The 19,905-nt window shown below is 26.0% G+C and overlaps 1 protein-coding gene across 6 annotated transcripts; it reads left to right on the top strand.

Annotated features, from left to right (window-relative positions):
* Window positions 1–4,599: 4,599 nt before the first annotated feature.
* Window positions 4,600–19,218, top strand: LOC114121672 (uncharacterized). 6 transcript variants are annotated; one of them, XR_007606893.1, is made up of 13 exons: window positions 4,600–4,736; window positions 5,143–5,298; window positions 5,672–5,806; window positions 6,420–6,470; window positions 9,673–9,843; window positions 10,172–10,339; window positions 11,296–11,493; window positions 13,064–13,246; window positions 13,855–14,022; window positions 16,173–16,364; window positions 16,667–16,858; window positions 17,105–18,788; window positions 18,963–19,218. XR_007606893.1 is itself a non-coding variant. In XM_050210535.1 (12 exons), exons 1-12 carry the CDS (start codon window positions 4,717–4,719, stop codon window positions 17,127–17,129), a joined length of 1,656 nt encoding a protein of 551 aa, XP_050066492.1. In that variant the 5' UTR covers window positions 4,600–4,716; the 3' UTR covers window positions 17,130–19,218. The 6 variants fall into 6 exon arrangements, 5 of the variants coding, with proteins under 5 accessions (XP_050066492.1, XP_050066491.1, XP_027839899.2 ...); XM_050210535.1 differs by having other exon boundaries at window positions 5,146–5,298; window positions 17,105–19,218; XM_050210534.1 differs by having other exon boundaries at window positions 17,105–19,218.
* The last annotated feature ends 687 nt before the right edge of the window (window positions 19,219–19,905 follow it).

The raw sequence follows: 19,905 nt of genomic DNA, 5'->3' as shown, positions 1-19,905 counted from the left end.
AATACATTAAATAAAAATTTAAAAAATCGTTTGGCCAATTTTTACGATTTTCATCAATAAAAAAAATATCCAGATGAATTTATTTAGATTAGTAAATTATTTATCTAAGATAAACGTTTAGATACCTTATAACTATTTATCTTATAGATAAGATAAAAGATGAACAAAAAACTATCTAGATAAGTCCGAACACTGATTATCAACTACAAAATTACTTGTAAATTTTTACAGTTTTTGACATATATAATTTCGTAAAAAATTGAACTTTAAATGCTTATGAAAAAAAAAATGTAATTTTTGATTTATTTTTAATTTCAATAATTTAAAATCATGATTATTTTTGCCTTAAACTACAAAATAAATTAATAAGACCTTTCATACAATAAATACATGGTTGATAATCAAAAATAATAAATATATTTATACATAGGTAATTATTTTAATTCAAGATATAAACAATACATTAAATATAAACAATTAATTCCAAACATTCAATTATATCGGTATAATAGTAAATTTTGTATTTAATAAATAAACGCCAATTTTTCAGTCTTATATGTATCATGACGATTATATTTTATTGCCCGTAAAAAAATTCAAAAATTCAAAATTAGGTACATTATTTAAATATACAATTTTAGTGTTTTAAAAATATTCATTTTGAGTTTATTACATAAGAATATGAGTGTTTTATAGTAGATATAAAGATAAATATTTTTGGTTGTACCAAATTAAAGATATCGTCATTTGATGCAGGATCAGATCTCGGTTAATTCAATATTTTTTTTCTGAAAATAAAATATATTTATTAATTTACCTTTATTAAGTAACCTAGCTACCTACTGGCCCAACCTCAACCTCGAAATCCACAAAAAGACATTCTTTCTTATGGTCTAACACTCTAACTCAAACTAACTAAAATTATTCTCAATACGTAGATACGAGTTTATATAGACACATCGCCGTCACACAAGCAATGCAAAGCAATTTCTGCTATCAAATCGCGATTGGAACTCCCTCGAAGCAGTATAAAATGTTTTCTTCAGAACTATCACTGGCTCACTATGGTTCGTCAGAAACACCGTGATCAGATGCTCAACAGGCATAGACTCACTGCGGGACCAAGTGATCAGAGCATCACAAAATCTGTTTGAAAAATCCAAGAAATCCAGCAACAACCATTAGAACACTCGGAAGTAGTAAATCCACCACCAACTGGAAAAGGAATAGACCAAAAACCATAACTAAATAAATCACTTTAAAGACTATCTGCTACTCCAAGGTATGGGTAAACCCCGGTACTTGTGCAAAAGGAAACTACTCCCCTCATCCAAAGCAATGCAAAATGTCTACTAAAAAATATAAAATTACAACAACCATTCAGTCAGAAATCGAAAAATGTTCCTAGTACTTCCTACTCCACAAACCAACAACTGACCAAAGAGCAACCTGACAATTGACATCCTACTTGAAATTGCCACTAAGCGTGCTTTGAGGAAAAGCTGGCAATTTACAAGAGTCTCAGCAGTCAAGACCACGCAGAATTCCCAAATTGCTCATGTCAGGCCCCTCCTAAAAAATCATCGACAAATGGAATGGGATAATTTCAAAAGTACGCTTAACTTCCAAGGCCGTTCTCTCTACAAATTAAACCGCCGATTGCTTCATAAAAGACCTGCAGTATGAAACAAAAAAATAACTTTGGCCAAAATATCCAAGTAGAAGAGGTCGCCAGCTCAATAAGATGCAATGCAAGCATGTCCTTCTTTTTCTATTTCAAACAGTCCTTTTCAGGACCACCATAATATACCGTTTGCCATAAATCATATAATGCATATTATTTCTGTGTTTTTCTAAAAGCAAAATTATATTTTTCATCATCTAGTAATTATAAATATAATTCAAACTAGTGTTGTGAAAATTATTATGTTTAACGTACAAGTACCTATTACAAACAGTTTGTAGATACCTATCTAATTTAACTATTTAAGTACACACAAAACAGTTATTTAATGTGGAGCAAAAAAACATTTAGTTGCATTTATAATATTAATTTTTTGCAGTTAATTTGATAATTATTAATTATATAATATTATAAATTACTTTTTTGATTCATTATTATTTTAGATTCTGAACGAAGTGATGAATGTATTGATTTTACAATGATGTGTGTTTTTTTTTTTTTGTGTCTGTGTACAGCATAACTAGTCGAAATAATGCTCCAATTTCAAACTATGGGGGTGGTTTCCGATGTAAAAGTGAATATCCTTGGTGCATTATAGAGGTAAAAAGTTAACATTTTCCAACAGTTTTCAAAAAAATCGAGAAAAACAAAAAAAAAATGATGGAAAAACGGCAATTTTTACGCAAAACCAGTTTTCGACCAAATCGATTTTTTTTTATGGTTGTAATTCAAAAACTAATCACTGAAAATACTTGAAATTTTCACCAAATGTTAATGTCAGTGGTATTTGTATATAGTTAAATTTTCAAAAAATGTTGACTTTTTTTGAGTTATTTATAGACTACTGAAATTTTCGATTTTTTTGAGAAATTTTTTTTAAAGTGTCGATAAAAAATTGTTGGATGACCAAAAAGTTTTGAAAATTTACTACAAGGTTCCTTATGAGTTGTTTTTATTGGAGCTAAAAAAATTTAAAAATCGTTAGTCACAATTTTTTTTTATAAGCGTTTATAGTTCAAATTTTTACGAAATCTGTCGAAAACGCGAAAATTTGCAAGTAATTTTGAAGTTGAAAAATCATAAAAATGTTTTCTTTTATAACTAAGTTTTGAAAATTTGGTACAAGGTTCTTCATAAATTTTTCTTCAGATATATGTAAAAAAAACTCTACCGGATTCAGACAAAAAATTTTTATGAGTGTTTGAAATTTAAATTTTTACAAAACCGCGTTAAATAACGGTTTAGCCTCAAACAATTTTGGATATTTGTTATAATTCAAAAAGTATAAGTCGTAGATACTTGAAAATTTTACCAGTTATTTAGATTGGCATTTTCTTTACATGATTTAATTTTCAAAATATTTTGAATTTTTTTGAGCTATTTATAGTCAACTGAAATTTTCAATTTTTCTGAAAAAATTTTTTTGAAGTGTCGATAAAATTTTTTTGGCCCTATCAAAATACTTGAAAATTTTATACAAAGTTGCTCATATATTATTCTTATAGTGATTAAAAAATTATAAGAATACATAGGCACAATTTTTTTTTATTAGCATTTGAAGTTCAAATTTTGACGAAAATTCGTTAAAATTATGAATATTTGCAAATTATTTTGAAGGTATAATTCATAAAAATGTTTGTATAGGTAGCTAAGAGTTGAAAATTTAATACAAGATTTTTCATAAGTTTAGCTTACAATAATTATAAAAGAACTTAAATTTTGGTGTATTCAGGCCATTAAAACATAAACCACCTTTTTCACCAACAACTAGAAATTATATCCTGGGCTGACAAATCATCTTCGTTCAGAATCGTTTTTCATATACAATGATACCTATCATTGCATTCAAATTTAACCTACCCTAGTCCGAGGTCCACCCCACCCCCTAATGTACAGCAGAACGGTACCCACTTGCCCGCTTTTTTTTTTATATACCTATTATCATACATCAAATAATAATGGATCTGAGAATTCCAGTAATACAGATTACATTGATTTAAAACCAACTTGGATGGATGAGTCTATACGACTTACAACTTACTACACGTTAATAGGTATAATGCATATATTTTGTGATCGAATGGTCATATACCTACTTGACTTAAATATACCTACCAGTAAGCAGTAATGCACATATTTACTAATAATTTTATCGATCCGAATCCTACTATCCATTGATTGAGAAAACTTGAGAAGAAAATTGAAAACATTAAGAAAAAATATTACGATCTAAATAATGATAAATAGTCGCAAATAAATAAAATTAAACGTCAATGAAAACTGAACTAAAAACTATGCAAGAGAAGAAATTTAAATCAGAAACTTCATGCGTAATGTAAAAAATTGATTACGATACAAAATAATGTATCGATACTAAGCAGAAGTATTATTGCTAAGGAATTATTATTTATCAATCTTATACCTACATACAATAACTGTTATTAATTCTAGACATTTTAATTTTTTTTCTATAAATTGCGATTAAAATAATTTTTCCAAGTCAAAATATTTGTAAATTTAATACAATAATAGGTTCCTTTGGTTCTTCTTATAGTTTATATTATTAGAAAGGTTGTTCATTTACTAATTAAACATATTTTTTATTGGCATAATTTTAAGTGGCAATCTTAATTCATACTAATATTTATATATTTGGATTTTTAGAAAGTATAATTGTTATTTTATTCTTATGGATTCTGTAAAAGTTCAAAATTAATTAGTGTAAAATGATAATAATTATAATTATAATTATTTAAGATTTTAATTAATACAATTTTTTTTTTTTACTTATTTCGTTAACATTTAGCTACACCCATTTTAATAATGTAGTTAACTTTTATATAATATAATAGGTAAAAACAGGTGCTTAATTAAATTTATTATGAACTATGTTACTATAGTTTAATCTCGTCAAAACATTTTGTTTACTTTGAAATAAAGATTATAAAAGTAATAATTATTCAAAAAAGAAATATTTTTTTTCGAATCTATATTATAGGTACAACACAAGATTCTCGTAAGTAAGAAACGAGATGAGAGAATCTAGGAATAGGTATTTATATATAACATAACGAATTTCATAAGAAAAATTTAGAGTTTCTCTATCACAATAATGCTTGTACTAAGTAGGTATATACAAGAAAATTCACATTTCATTCTCATCTAGTCACCTCATTTTTTACCACGGCGCGAGGCGTATTCAGATAATTGATAATTATAATATATATTTTTTTTTAATGTTTTATTTTTTTTTATAAATTATATGTTAAAACAATAATTATACTTCTGATTTTATAAATTGCTTCATTCAGTTCTACCTATAGTTTGAAAAATGTAATTAAGCCTAATAAACTTATTTGTATAATTTAATAAGAAAACTAATAAACTAAATAAAATCGTTAAATTATGAATTTAAAATTCTATAAACATTATTCACCATTATAAACCATCCAATTTAGCAGTGAAATGTCACAAGTCAAGTTGAGCCAAAAGAATAAAGACCCAGAGAGTGCAATAAGTTGTTTAACCACAAATAACTTTTCTGTGCCAGCGGTGGAGTTAAACACGAAGAAGAAAAACACAGCATTAGACGAGATGAGAGAATCTTGGAACAGGTATTTATATTTGTATATAAATATAACGTAATGCAATTCATAAAATGATTTTATGTTTCTCTATCACAATGCATGCACTACAAGTAGTCTACAAGAAACCTCAAAAATCATGCTCACTTAGTCACCACATTTTTTCCAAACATATTTACATAAACATACTATTTTAACTTCAGTAAATAGTGTTATAACAACATATTACGAAACTCATTTATTGTTTTCTTAAGTTCTACCAATATTTTGGTATAAACATAACTAACTAAACCTATACATGTGTAATTTGATATGAAAACTAAACTAAATTAAATCGTGTAATTGATGACCATTTTATTTTAATAACATATAAATTAATGCTATACTAAACTATTCAATTTAGAATCAAAATGTTAAAAAACAAGTCAAAACTAAAGAAAACACACGAGCCAAAAGCTGATGTTTCTATACCAGTGATGAAGCCAAACACTTATAATGAAACCATAGATTTAGATCGGGTAAAAGAAATTCAAAAAAGGTATAAATAAATATATATCACATAATAATAACATGTTTCATAAAATATACTTAAATGTCGTCATCACGATACTTGTACCATGTACAAGATAATTCATAAAGCATACGACTTATATAGTCGGATTATAATAATTTAAGATGATTGTATTAGGTTAAATTAGTTATTTTTTAAAGGAGAACAATACTTTCTTCTAAAAATGAATTTAAAACAAATTATTAATATTTAAGCAGTGCCCTGTATTGCGATTCATCCTTTTTTTAAAAAAAAAAAATAGTACCAGTTAATTAAATTGTGAATCATTATTATTCTACCTTTCTAAACTTTTCATTGTTTATTAAATATGTATTCATAATTCAGTTTCTTATAATACAATATATTAGGGTTTTTAATTATTTGACTTAACTGTATTTTTTTATGCATAAGAATAGTCGACAAAAGACTGTAAAACATAAAATAATACCCCCTCAATGAATAATTGCTGTTATTAATATTGTTTATTATTACTAGTGTTCAATCACTGTAAATACACTCACTTAAAACAATCAAAACAAAATATTGCTAAAAAATAATATAAAATAAACTGAAAATAAATAAATAATAAAATTGATTTCAGGTTGCCGTTTTTGCAGGTAATCCCGGAGTCACTTATTCAAATTTTAATGACGTAAGTAAACTTATAAAGTAAATTATCCTTTTTAGAGAACTTTAAAAACAATTATGCAAAATGTAATTTGTTTATGATGTTTTTAAATTACTATAACAACTACTTAGTACTTATATTACAATTTTATATTATGTACAATTTTACAATTCTACAGTATTATATTAAATATAATATACCTAATATTTTTTATTTATATTTTTTTAATTTATTTTAAAATTTATTTTCCAAACACCATAACAACGTTCAACAGAATTTCTAGTACGAATTTGAGATTCGTTATATAAGTTTTCTGGCCCTGCATGGGGGTTCAGGAATAGTGTGACAATATGCATAGTGTTGGCATAACCAGAATCTGCCACTATTAAGCTATTTCCCCAGTTTTGAGTAACTTGTAAATCGTTATTTATTTTTGAATGTGAAAATATTGTAGAATCATGTGTCGAACCTGACCAGCGAACAACAATATCCATAATTTTCAACTTAGAAGAGACTACAGTTTGGATATTAAGCGAAACCCATCCTTTTCGGTTACGGAAATATTCTGCATTAGGTCCACCTTGAATTAAGTTTTTAATTTCAATTTTTGTTATTAAATTTAAGTTTGTAAAAAAATAAACATTAAAACAAAGAATAGCAATATTAACTAGTAATTTTTTTGTAATTAGGTACAAATAACTTTTGGTGGGAACTTGAAACTTTTAATTCTATTATTTTAGATACAGAACGTCATTTTCCAAACATTGAGATCAATTTTAATCAAAAAAGTTTAAAGTCACTATAAATAATACAATAAATGCAATGTTTTATTATAGACTAGTTGCCAGTGGTATATCCAGGGTAAAATTGTTAAATAATAAATAATAAACAAAAATTGTTAAACACTATATGTTTTTATTTAATTTTTTTACCCCCCCCCCCCTCCCCCATTCAAGTTAGGTTAGCTAACCCCCCACCCTTCGAAAAAAATCTAGATATCCCATTATTAGCTGCTATGCCAATGCTATATTATTATAATACTTTATAAAAATATACCTACATAATTTATAGTATTACAATTAACATAGGTTTTTAACTACTGTAAATCATAAACTAAGTACTAACTAGTAATAAGTACACCATTTTGTACAAAAATTCTATAAGACTCACCAGGGCTTTGAATTTTAATATGAGTACAGTCAATCGCCCCATTAACCAACGGAAATTTAGCTACCTATACCATAAAATTGTTTATGCAACTCTTTTATTTCATCATTTGTTTCTGGCATTTTAATTATTTAAGGACGAAGTTTTGCCAAAGCTACACTTACATCGTGTAGCTACACATGCAGCAGATTTACTTACACCCATGACAACTCCAGCACTAATTAAAAAAGGTCCTGTAGCATAAAATCTCAGAGCTAATAATAGTTTTTGTGTAAGTGTTATGACATGATTTCTGTAGATACATAAAAAAAAAAAGTCAACGAGTATTTTATTTGGATTAATTTTTGAATAATGTAAATACTACTATATTACCTGTCTGTATTTGATGATATAGTAGCCAGTAGGGCCTATCATATTTAATATCATCAGAACCGTTTCTTTAGATAATCTAAAATGATTTTTAAAATCTAGTTCATCCCAAGTACTAAAATGATCAACCCTAGTTCGTACAGTATACGGTCTGCGCTGATAATTTAAATATTCTTGAAATTCAACGTCATCATCATAAAAAAGTATTTCATTTTCGAAATTCATAGTTAGTAAATAAGTATATTTGTAACTTAATTCAAATTATGAAGAAAAATATAAGTGAAACGTATTAATAATAATATAAAATATACGTAATATAAAATGCACTTGCTAAAATAGTAAAATTATTATTATCACAAGCATAATCAATGATAATTATTAAATTAACTGACAGTTAAAAAGTTAATCGGAAAAAATAGTAGTGGTTAGTTTAACTATCGGTTAAACCTAATGGTTAGCTTAACTGGAGTTCCAAAAACAGTTTAACTGGAACAAAGTATTAACCGGCAGTTAAATTCTACTAACTGCCAGTTAAAGTCAATTGAAAAACCGAACCTTAATCTTTATACTGATAAAAAATACTTTAAAATTTAATATTGAATCAATTAATAAATAGGTGGATAGGTACATATGATTTTTTTTCAGTAATCAGTAAAACCACGAGGAATGCAGTTTTACTTATATTTCGTGTAAATTAAAATGTTCAAGTCACAAAAATGATATTTTGTAAGAATATTCTATTACATGTAAAAACATTTAATGTCTTTTTCACTTCCTATTTAAATAAAAATTGCTATTATAATGTACTCGTATAATAGTCAATAGAGTATATTAGGTAACCTACCTATACGTCGTTAAGTACTTTAAATTTAAATTAAATCTTGTCAATACTTACATCTGAACATGATTATTGCATAATTTTAATTCTTGTTTATATATACTTAAATACCTAATGATGTAATGATATTAGATCTTAATGCATTGTCTCCTTCAGTGTTGTTACCTTTATATAGCTTGACAAAAATCTAACTAAAGAACTATACCTAATTTAATAATATGGAAACTAAAATAAATCGAATCATGTAATGGTGATTTTTAAAATTCCATAGTATACAATGTATATATATTATGTAACGGGCAGTATATAGATTGTTCGGAAATTATGGTGCTGCCGATTATGAATTATGATCGATGGGTAATGTAGGCAAAATTATATATTGCCCGGGCTGTATAGAATATTGCCCAGTCAAACTTGGGCAGTATAAACCATTTATTTTTATTTTTTAATGGTAAGCCTTTTAATGGTAACCTAACCTTATAAATAATTAATAAAAGTAGTTATTAGTTGAATATTAATATTGATAAGAACTATATCAAATATAAATATATAGCGACCTATCGTCACATTAACTATTTATTTTTACAATTATAATATAATATTGAAATGACAATAATAGACAAAACAATAATTTAATAACTTAATAGTTACAATGCCTGACTTATTACGAGCAAAGTATACTTGGATCCGTCAAAGTATAACTTTGCCTGTCCAAAATCGTATTTTATTGTATTACATAAAAACACTGGGTTAAGTATATATAGAATACATAGACCGGCAATCTAAACATTGCCCAAAAGTCTACTTTGTCGTAACATATACATCGTAATTATAAATCGTATAATTTACCAGTGAAAAGAAACAAGACAACATGACAATAACAAAAACGAATGTACAAAATCTGATGCCAATAAAACAAGCATCAGCAACTAGTTTAGCCACAAATAATAATTTTGGGCCGGAGCTGGAAACAAACCCTATTATAAAAGATATGGAACACCTATTATTAGAACTTCAGAAAAGGTATAAACTATAAATACATTATAATCTAGAATATAAATAACATTTTATAAAATGTATTTGCGGTTTCTTCATAAAATATGCTTGTACTAAAATCAAGAAAATTAATAATCCTTGTTCCCCGCCTAGTATTTTAATCTTTTCCCACACAGGACATTGTTAACATAAATATTACATACTTTTAATTCTAATTTCAATATATTATCTCGTATAATATGTTACCCTTAAAGCTTGGCAACAACCTAACTACAGATTTATAATTTAATATGAAAACTAAAACTAATGATGACTTTTAAAACGCCAAATAATTCATCACCATTATACATCGTAGTAGTGAAATGATACAAGAATTAATACCGATACAAACGAATACGGACGAACAAAATGCAGAACCTGATACGCAGTCAATAAAACACACACCACCAGCTACGTTAACCACAAATGTTAAGAAACCAAAAACGAAGAAAAAAAACATAGCATTAAAAAAAAATCAGAATCGGTATGATTACATCTTATTATAAAATCTTATACATCTTATACAATCATATAATACAATTTTATAAAATTCAATATTCATTTATGGTTTCTCTATCATAATGCTTGAACTAAATACACGAAAATTCACAAAGCATTTTTATCTAGATACCTCATTTACTCTCACGTATCCACTTTATATTCACATAAATATTACATATTGTTAATAACTTAAGTTTAGATATTATATCTAACAACATATTATTACAAATTTTGTATATTGTCTCCTTATATACCATCCATAGTTTTATAACCTAAATATTATATAAAAAAAAATTAAAATAAATCGAATCATCCTAATAACCTATCATGTGATGATTTTAAAAATTCCATATCATTTTTCGTAATTATAAACCATTTAATCTAGCACTAAAATGAAACAAAAGAATAAGAAAGAGCAAAATGTGAAACTTTCCGTGATGTCAATAAAACACACACCAACTTCTTTAACTACATATAATATTTCTCTGTCATTAGAAGTACCAATACTGAAAAAAGAAAACATAGAATTCATATTGGAAGTGTTAAAAATATTCAGGACATTTATAACATTTATAAATACATTATAACTTATTATAATATTAATAACAATAATAACATATTTTTATAAAACACTTTTGCGGTTTCTCCATCATAATGCTTGTACAATGTACAAAATACAAGAAAATTCCCAATCCATGCTCACCTTGTCACTTTATTTTTTCCCACATATAATATCAAATTAAATTAATTGTATATGTTTATAAGTAAAAACTTAATATTATGAATTTCATGTAGGTATTGTGTATTTCAGTTAATCAGTTCTACCGATAGTAAGATAAAATTTTAATTAAACCTTTATGTATAATTTGTCAAATCGTTTAATGATAACATTGAAATTCTATAAAAATTGTCATGATTATAAATTATCCAATTTAACAGAGAAATGGCACAAACCAAGGTCAAAAAACCAATACAAATGAATACAGACGATCAAACCGCAGAACCAGCCACGGCGCCAATAAAAAATGAACCAGCTATTTTAACCATAAATAATGTTTCTTTACCACAGGAGAAACCAAAGTCGACAAAAGAAAGTATTGAATACTTATTAAAGGATTGGAAAAAAATTAAAAATAAGTAAGTTTACAATTTTATAAATACTATACCTTATTATAACCTATTTTATTCTATGAAAAGCTTTTCAAAACCAGACCATCGTACACCCACTCTCCCATTATACTCTATCCATCGCTCTATCTTTCCAATTCGTTCCTCCATATAGCGATAAAGCGATTGTACATCCTTTTTGACCAAGTCTTTCCATCTTGTTTTGGATCTTCCAATTGGTCTTTTCTTACACGTGTTTTGTTCCATCACTGATTTTATTAATTAATTTTGGCTCCTTCAAGCATGGCTTGCTCATTGGAGTTTTCGCATTTTTATCACCTTCATTATAATTATGCTTTTGAATAATTTGAACTCTATAACAAATTATATATATTAATTATATTTTTTTTGTTAATAAATGACTGCTTTTTAGTTCTTTAGATAATGCTCGGGAGCCTAATATATATTTGCTAACACCATAGTAACATTTATTACCTGTCTGTATTGTATAGCTGCAAGTTGCAGGCCGCCTGCTACTTAACTGGCTATTTCATTATGATGTTTAACTATTGTTTCAAGTTATTTAAATTTTTGAAGTTATATTTTCCAATGTTCAATATATAAGTATGGTGAGTACTGGGTACAATTGCCTTCTATTAACAAACGTCAAACATATTATATGCTGTTTTTCCTCCGTTACACTGTAACCCTACTTTTGCTATAGATTTCTCTAATTCAAGGAATAAGTTTTTTAATTTCTCTTTCAATTCTTCTAATAATACTATATTATCCGCTTATTCTAGGTTGTAATCCTATTGATGATTCTGGTAGTTATAGCCATGTAGGTTGATAGGTTGATATTAATATTCCTCATACTACTTTTTCTAATACTTTGTTAAATAAGATAGTTGATAAGGCATGTTGCGTCCCGACTAGGTCGATTCATGCATTAACGTACGAAATGAATACGTCGTGTTTTTTCAAGTATAAGTTAACGTTTATTAAAATAGTTCTTGCACGAATACAATTATTATAAGCTTATTGTAAAATATATATATAAAGATGGTGAGTGGTGTTACGACCGGCCTCTGAGTGTCATAGATATCCCTAACCGTCTGCCGAGCTCTTGTCTCGGTCTCACTTATATATTATGATTTCTTAAAAAAGAGTGGATGGTGACCCCGTCATGAAACGTGTGGTTTTACTTTAATCGTTTAATTAATATATTAATATCATATTCTACACTCTCGTGTCCTGTACTCGTATGCCTGTAGTATTAATTATAAAATATGAAAAATGTGACATTGCACAATCCTATGTGTATGTAATTATTAGTACGGACAGTATAGGTCCGTAACAGGCTTTACCTTGTCTTAAACCTGATTTTACTTTTACAGGATCCGAAATCAGGCACATTTTTATCTACCTCCCACAATATTAATAACAATAATAAAATATTTTTATAAAATACTTTTACTGCTTCTCCATCACAATGCTTCTACTAAATACAAAAATATTCACAATCTATGCTCCATTAGTCACTTCATTATTTTTAATATATGATATTATTAAAATGAATTGTATATATTTTTAAATTTAGTGAACCGAAACAAGCCCAACTCACTCAAAATAATATGAAAACACCAATTGCGAAACCGACGACGATGTTAATAAAACACAACCCAGCTTCTTTAAAATCAAATAATGTTTTCTTGCCATTAGATAAACCGAAAATAACGACGAAAATTGAACGATTAGACGAGATAAGAAAATTATGGAATGAGTATGACAACATAACGCTTTTCATAAAATACAGTTACGATTTATCCATTTATAGAGCCAAAATTTCTGGTGTCCCTTTTTTAAAAAATATAATTTATATATATATTAATAATGTACCTACTGTTATTATTTTAGGTATTTTTGGAAGATATAAGCATAAATATTTTGTTAATTTTTTTTTTTTGTAAGGGAGAGGAAATTATGAATATTATTTGTAGTTAAAACCTAATTATAAATCTACTGTTTCCAATACGAAAATGTAATCCTAGAACCGCGCCTGGATTTATCCATCATAACGTTTGTGATAAATATAAAAAAAAAGACAATGCATGCTTCCCAAGTCACCTCATTTTTTACCACACATAATTACATAAATAATAAAAATTTTAATTTTAGTATGTGTATTATAATAATATAATATGTATTATGAACTTTATTTTATATTGCTTTCTTCAGTCCACCAATAGTTTGCAAAAACTTAACTAGTACCTATATAACTATATAATTTAATACGCAAACTAAATTAAATCGAATTGTGTACAGTTGACTTTTAAAAGTTAAAAATGGCATGTACCTAATTTATTTTTTGTCATAAATCACCCAATTTAGCAATCACACGATACAATATAAGTCAAGAAAAACGAGTAGAAATAAAATGCAAAATGCAAAACTTGCCTGTTCAACCAAAGATATTTTTTCTCTGCTATTGGAGAAACCAAAATCAATGGATGACTACATACAAGGCGCAATAGAAGAGTTAAGAAAATATGAGAAGAAGTATGAAAATACGTTATTATTACAAACAATATTAATAACATATTTTTTAAAATGTATTCACGGTTTCTCCATAAAAAATTATATATATTATAGTAAAAACAAGAAAATTCACAATCCATGCCCCCACAAGTATTTTCATTTTTTCTACACACGATAGGTAGGTATTATTTATATATTTTTAATTTTAGTTTATGTATTATAAGTCATACACCATATTTTATAAACTTCAAAGGTACATTGCCTTCTTAAACCTTACTGATATAGTTTAGCAAGAAGTTACCTAAACTTATATAATGTGTTATGTGATACGAAAACTAAATCGAATCATATAATGATGATCTTTAATATGGCATATAATTATAATAACTATTTTAAACCATTCAATTTATAATAGTAGTGCAACTATTCAATACACATTAAGGCCCTAACCGGTGGGTGTATTGGTAAAAAAAATGTTTTCGTGTTATATTATGTGGTGAGGTATGCTATACTAAATTGAGGGGTGACAATGCAAAACGTACTATTTCCATTTTTTTCTTTTTCCAGAAACATTGATTTTCCATAGTAGCTTATCAGAAGGTCATAGTAAAAACCTTAAGTATTCGAAAAATACATTAAAAAAAAACTGGACCAACTTATGATATTTGTTTATATTTAAATTTAAGTTTTGTTAAATTTAAACGTCATTTCATAAAGTGGATCGTGCCAAAATGTACTATTTCCACCACTTAGTTTTTTTTGTCAAAACTCAATAGAAATAGTACGTTTTGGCCATATTTCATCATAACGTACTATTTCCATTAAATAGTACATTTTGATATAATTAACGATTTAAGGTAGGTAGACCATAGTAAGTTATAGTAAATAATAATATAAATAAAATAAAACACAACACCTATGATACAAAATCAAAATATCTACTTAGGTATTTTTATTATTAGATAGTATTTAAAGTAATACCCAGCATACATTTAATATGAATTTAACTATTTTTTAATTTATTCTATATAATATCTATGTATCTATTATGAAATCAATTTAAAAGAATAATTAAAATATAAAATTATTTCATTTTATTTCTTAAAATGAATATTCCTACAAATTATTAGGTATTACAATAATAAATAAGTATACAGTATTTACCTACTGTTGAATGATTTAACAATATAATAATAAAGTTGTAAACCAATAAATTCATTTTTTCATACCTCTAACCACCTTGACACTTTTTAATGGATTCATTATATCCATTTCTTCTCTAGTTTGAGTATCATTTTTTTTTTTTTTTTTTTTGTTCAAACCATATGCTGCCATTTTAATGGTTCTAGAGTTAAACATTTTAAATACCTAATTTCCTAATTAACTTGTTGCAAATAAAACATTAATAAATTGTATATACAATTATTAGTAGGTAATTTAAACAATAAACCAGTACAGAGAACAGTAAGTGAATTGTATTATCATAATACCATGATAGTCATCATACAAACTTTTGGAGGGAAATAATTTGAGATAACATTCAACACCAAAACATAATATTATACCTACTGAATTTTATCAGTTGCACCAACTGGTAAATAAAATAAAATAATGTGGTCCCTTATTATATTATATCACCATGAAATAATTAAAGAGTAATTAATTCAAATTGTAATGTAAACTTCATCTTTTACTCTTGGAAATAGTACGTTTTGCTAATAAATAATTTAGTTTAGCTACATTTTAACATGGGAAATATAACGTTTTGCTTCAATCTGGAAATAGCATGTTTTGCACATAATTTGAAAAATAGTGCGTTTTTCTTTAATAATATTATCAAGTTTACACTAAATAACATGGGAAATAGTACGTTTTGATGTAATTTGGAAATAGTTCTTTTTGAAACGATTTTAGCGATGGAAATGGTGCGTTTTGCAGAAATCATGAAACTTTATGATCAAATATACACTGGAAATAGTACCTTTTGGCCAAATCTAAACACGCCATTCGATTCCACGTGGTTTTTACTATCAGAAATGATGTATAGCTCAATTTTAATATTTTTGGCAATAGCACGTTTTGCTTTGTCGCCCCTCAATTACCAACACATTATTCTCATAAAATTAGAACATAATTTTTTGGTTAAAACCCTTCCCGAAATTAATTTCCAGCTACCACCTTGTTATACATCAGCAGAATACGATCAATAAAAGAGTAAAATCGAACAGCATCTGGACGAAACATTCAACACCTAGTTTAACAACAAGTAAAGTTTCCTTACCAGTGGATAAACCTAAAAAGAAAAATAGAAATATAGAAAATATAGACTACCTATTAGCTAAGATGAAAAATATTCAGGAAAGGTAAAAATCAATATAATATACATTATAAATTCAATCCATTCTATCCTAGTCACTTAATTATTTCTGACACAAGATATTGTTTAAAAAAGTTTTTAATGTTTTTAATTTTAGTTTATGTAGATGTTATAATTTATAAGTTATAACACCCATTATGAACTTCATATTATATTGCTTCCTTCAGTTCTACCTATATTTTAGCAAGAACTTACGTGACTAAACAAATATAATAAACTCAACTAAATCCAATCTTGTAATAATGACTTTAAAATATTAAATAATTTATCGTAATTTTAAATTATTAGATATGGCTTTAAGCCGATGATATTTAAACCGACAGCAAAGATTATTAATAAATTGCCAATTGTGAGACGTGTCAAAATGTCAAAAAAACACGCTGTACCATCTCGTTTAACCAGTATTTCTATGCCAATGAATAGACCAAAAATCATGAAAAATAACATCTCATTTAATTCGTCCGGAACACTTAAGAATGGGTATAAACTACAAAATAATAATATAATAATAATAATAAAAATACATGATCCAAGGCCTGTACTACATAATATCTATATATACAAAATAATTCATGTAAGTATCATGCTTATCCAGTAACCAAATTTTTTCTCACACAACTTTAGATACATAAAAATTATATATTTTTAATTCTAATTTATACATTTTATCAAAATTTTATGCCAATTTCACTAATTTAATTATTCCTACAATTTTTTATTTTACAGCAGTAAACCAGCGTGGAAGTTTTAGCAACTTGCAGTATCTATAGGTATATACCTATTTGCAATATCAATATTTGGTAGTGCCAGAAAATGACAACATTCAGTTATACTGGTAGCAGTATAATAAATAATTTACTAAATAATGACTATTTAAATAGACATTAAGAATTAGGACTAAGTAGAACACAATTTATTTTCTATAAATAAGCTAATTATAATTATATTCATTAATTTCTAACTAACCCAAAATGGAGTAATACTAGTTTTATGACTTTTGATTTAACTAAACTATACGAGTAGAATATAAATAATTTATTGGAGAAAATAAAACATTAATATAGTAAAATAATAAAAATACAGTCTCGTGACAATATAAAACATATAACAAAATACCTACTTAAATACAAATATAAGAAAAATGTCCCCCCTGAAGTTCTTATAAATAAACCACGGCAAACTCTTTAATGATGATTTAAACGTTGTATTAAAGTTGATTATTCTTAGATCACGGTAAGATTTCAGAATAACAAAAAATATATAAAATTAAAATAAATACATTTCTTTACATTATTTAATGTGTATCAAAGCATTTTTAACTACGCGTAAGACATTCATAACTTAAATGTTTAATAATTGTAAATGTAAACATTTCTCTTTAAAAGAAAATTTTAAAGAAAACAAATAACTTTGAGCTCAAAATTCACAACTTATAGTCAAAAGAAACTTATGGAACACCATAAAAATTAAAAACTCTTGGAAATGCTAAACAATTGAAAATGTGTCACTTACACACACAAGACACACCTATAATTTTTCTACTATAGCAGATAGTATTTTAATTTTAGATTCTATATGAAAATTAATTAAAAGTTTCTGTTAGGTATTACAAATACATTTAAAATCTTAAAAAGAATAAGAAGTCTTTGACAACATTAAACATTTAAAAGTCACTTACACACACAAGAGTACAAGACACACCTATGATTACATTACTAAATTAATATTTTAATAATAATTTTTTTTATTTTATTTTTTGTTGTACAATCTGTGAAAATATTTTTACAATAAGTACAAGTGAGAAAATTTGTTAACAATATTTGCAAATAAGTAAATATGGAGACAGTAGTCAAGATCGAAGAAGCCAACCGTTGTTGGGACTTGAATAATTTGCAGTCCTTAAAACTGTTTGGATAAATATGGTATTCTTGGAGTGTGTGGTTAAAGACATAATATGGAGCTATTTTTATTTACCGGAGACATTTGGATCTAAATCTAAAAAATAAACTACTAATATATGATGTATGAAAATGGTGCTCAAACCTAGGTATGGACCTATGACATAGGTACAACACTGGGGAACTGTCCACCCATCCAATATCAAAATAATACTAACGTTCCAATCCAAATGTCTCCGGTAAATAAAAATAGCTCCATATTATGTCTTTAACCACACACTCCAAGAATACCATATCTATCCAAACAGTTTTAAGGACTGCAAATTATTCAAGTCCCAACAACGGTTGGCTTCTTCGATCTTGACTACTGTCTCCATATTTACTTATTTGCAAATATTGTTAACAAATTTTCTCACTTGTACTTATTGTAAAAATATTTTCACAGATTGTACAACAAAAAATAAAATAAAAAAAATTATTATTAAAATATTAATTTAGTAATGTAATCATAGGTGTGTCTTGTACTCTTGTGTGTGTAAGTGACTTTTAAATGTTTAATGTTGTCAAAGACTTCTTATTCTTTTTAAGATTTTAAATGTATTTGTAATACCTAACAGAAACTTTTAATTAATTTTCATATAGAATCTAAAATTAAAATACTATCTGCTATAGTAGAAAAATTATAGGTGTGTCTTGTGTGTGTAAGTGACACATTTTCAATTGTTTAGCATTTCCAAGAGTTATTAATTTTTATGGTGTTCCATAAGTTTCTTTTGACTATAAGTTGTGAATTTTGAGCTCAAAGTTATTTGTTTTCTTTAAAATTTTCTTTTAAAGAGAAATGTTTACATTTACAATTATTAAACATTTAAGTTATGAATGTCTTACGCGTAGTTAAAAATGCTTTGATACACATTAAATAATGTAAAGAAATGTATTTATTTTAATTTTATATATTTTTTGTTATTCTGAAATCTTACCGTGATCTAAGAATAATCAACTTTAATACAACGTTTAAATCATCATTAAAGAGTTTGCCGTGGTTTATTTATAAGAACTTCAGGGGGGACATTTTTCTTATATTTGTATTTAAGTAGGTATTTTGTTATATGTTTTATATTGTCACGAGACTGTATTTTTATTATTTTACTATATTAATGTTTTATTTTCTCCAATAAATTATTTATATTCTACTCGTATAGTTTAGTTAAATCAAAAGTCATAAAACTAGTATTACTCCATTTTTGGTTACTTAGAAATTAATGAATATAATTATAATTAGCTTATTTATAGAAAATAAATAGTGTTCTACTTAGTTCTAATTCTTAATGTCTATTAAAATAGTCAGTATTTAGCATTTCATTATATTTATTACTCTTAGATCACAATAAAATTTCAAAATTTTGTAAAATATATAAAATAAAAATTTTATGAAAAACAAAACAAATTTCTTCACATTATTTAATATGAATCAAATTATTGTTAACTACACCTAAGAAATTCATAAGAAAAAATTAATTCTTATTTTATAAACTCCAAAAATTAAATTTTTAATAATAATTGTAAGTTTAAATATTTCTTCTAAAAAGAAAATGTCAATCAAAATAAATAATTCAAAATTTAAGCTAA

The sequence above is a fragment of the Aphis gossypii genome, unplaced genomic scaffold (genome assembly GCF_020184175.1).
Source record: "Aphis gossypii isolate Hap1 unplaced genomic scaffold, ASM2018417v2 Contig00963, whole genome shotgun sequence".
In the NCBI taxonomy this organism is placed as follows: domain Eukaryota; kingdom Metazoa; phylum Arthropoda; class Insecta; order Hemiptera; family Aphididae; genus Aphis; species Aphis gossypii.
Note: the sequence above shows the minus strand (reverse complement) of the source record. Positions and strands in the feature narration are given on the sequence as shown.

Coding starts and splice junctions, on each gene's coding strand:
- LOC114121672 (XM_050210534.1), top strand. CDS start 4,717: ATGAGAGAATCTAGGAATAG. Junction 4,737..5,142: donor ATGAGAGAATCTAGGAATAG/GTATTTATATAT, acceptor CATCCAATTTAG/CAGTGAAATGTCACAAGTCA. Junction 10,340..11,295: donor TTAAAAAAAAATCAGAATCG/GTATGATTACAT, acceptor CCAATTTAACAG/AGAAATGGCACAAACCAAGG.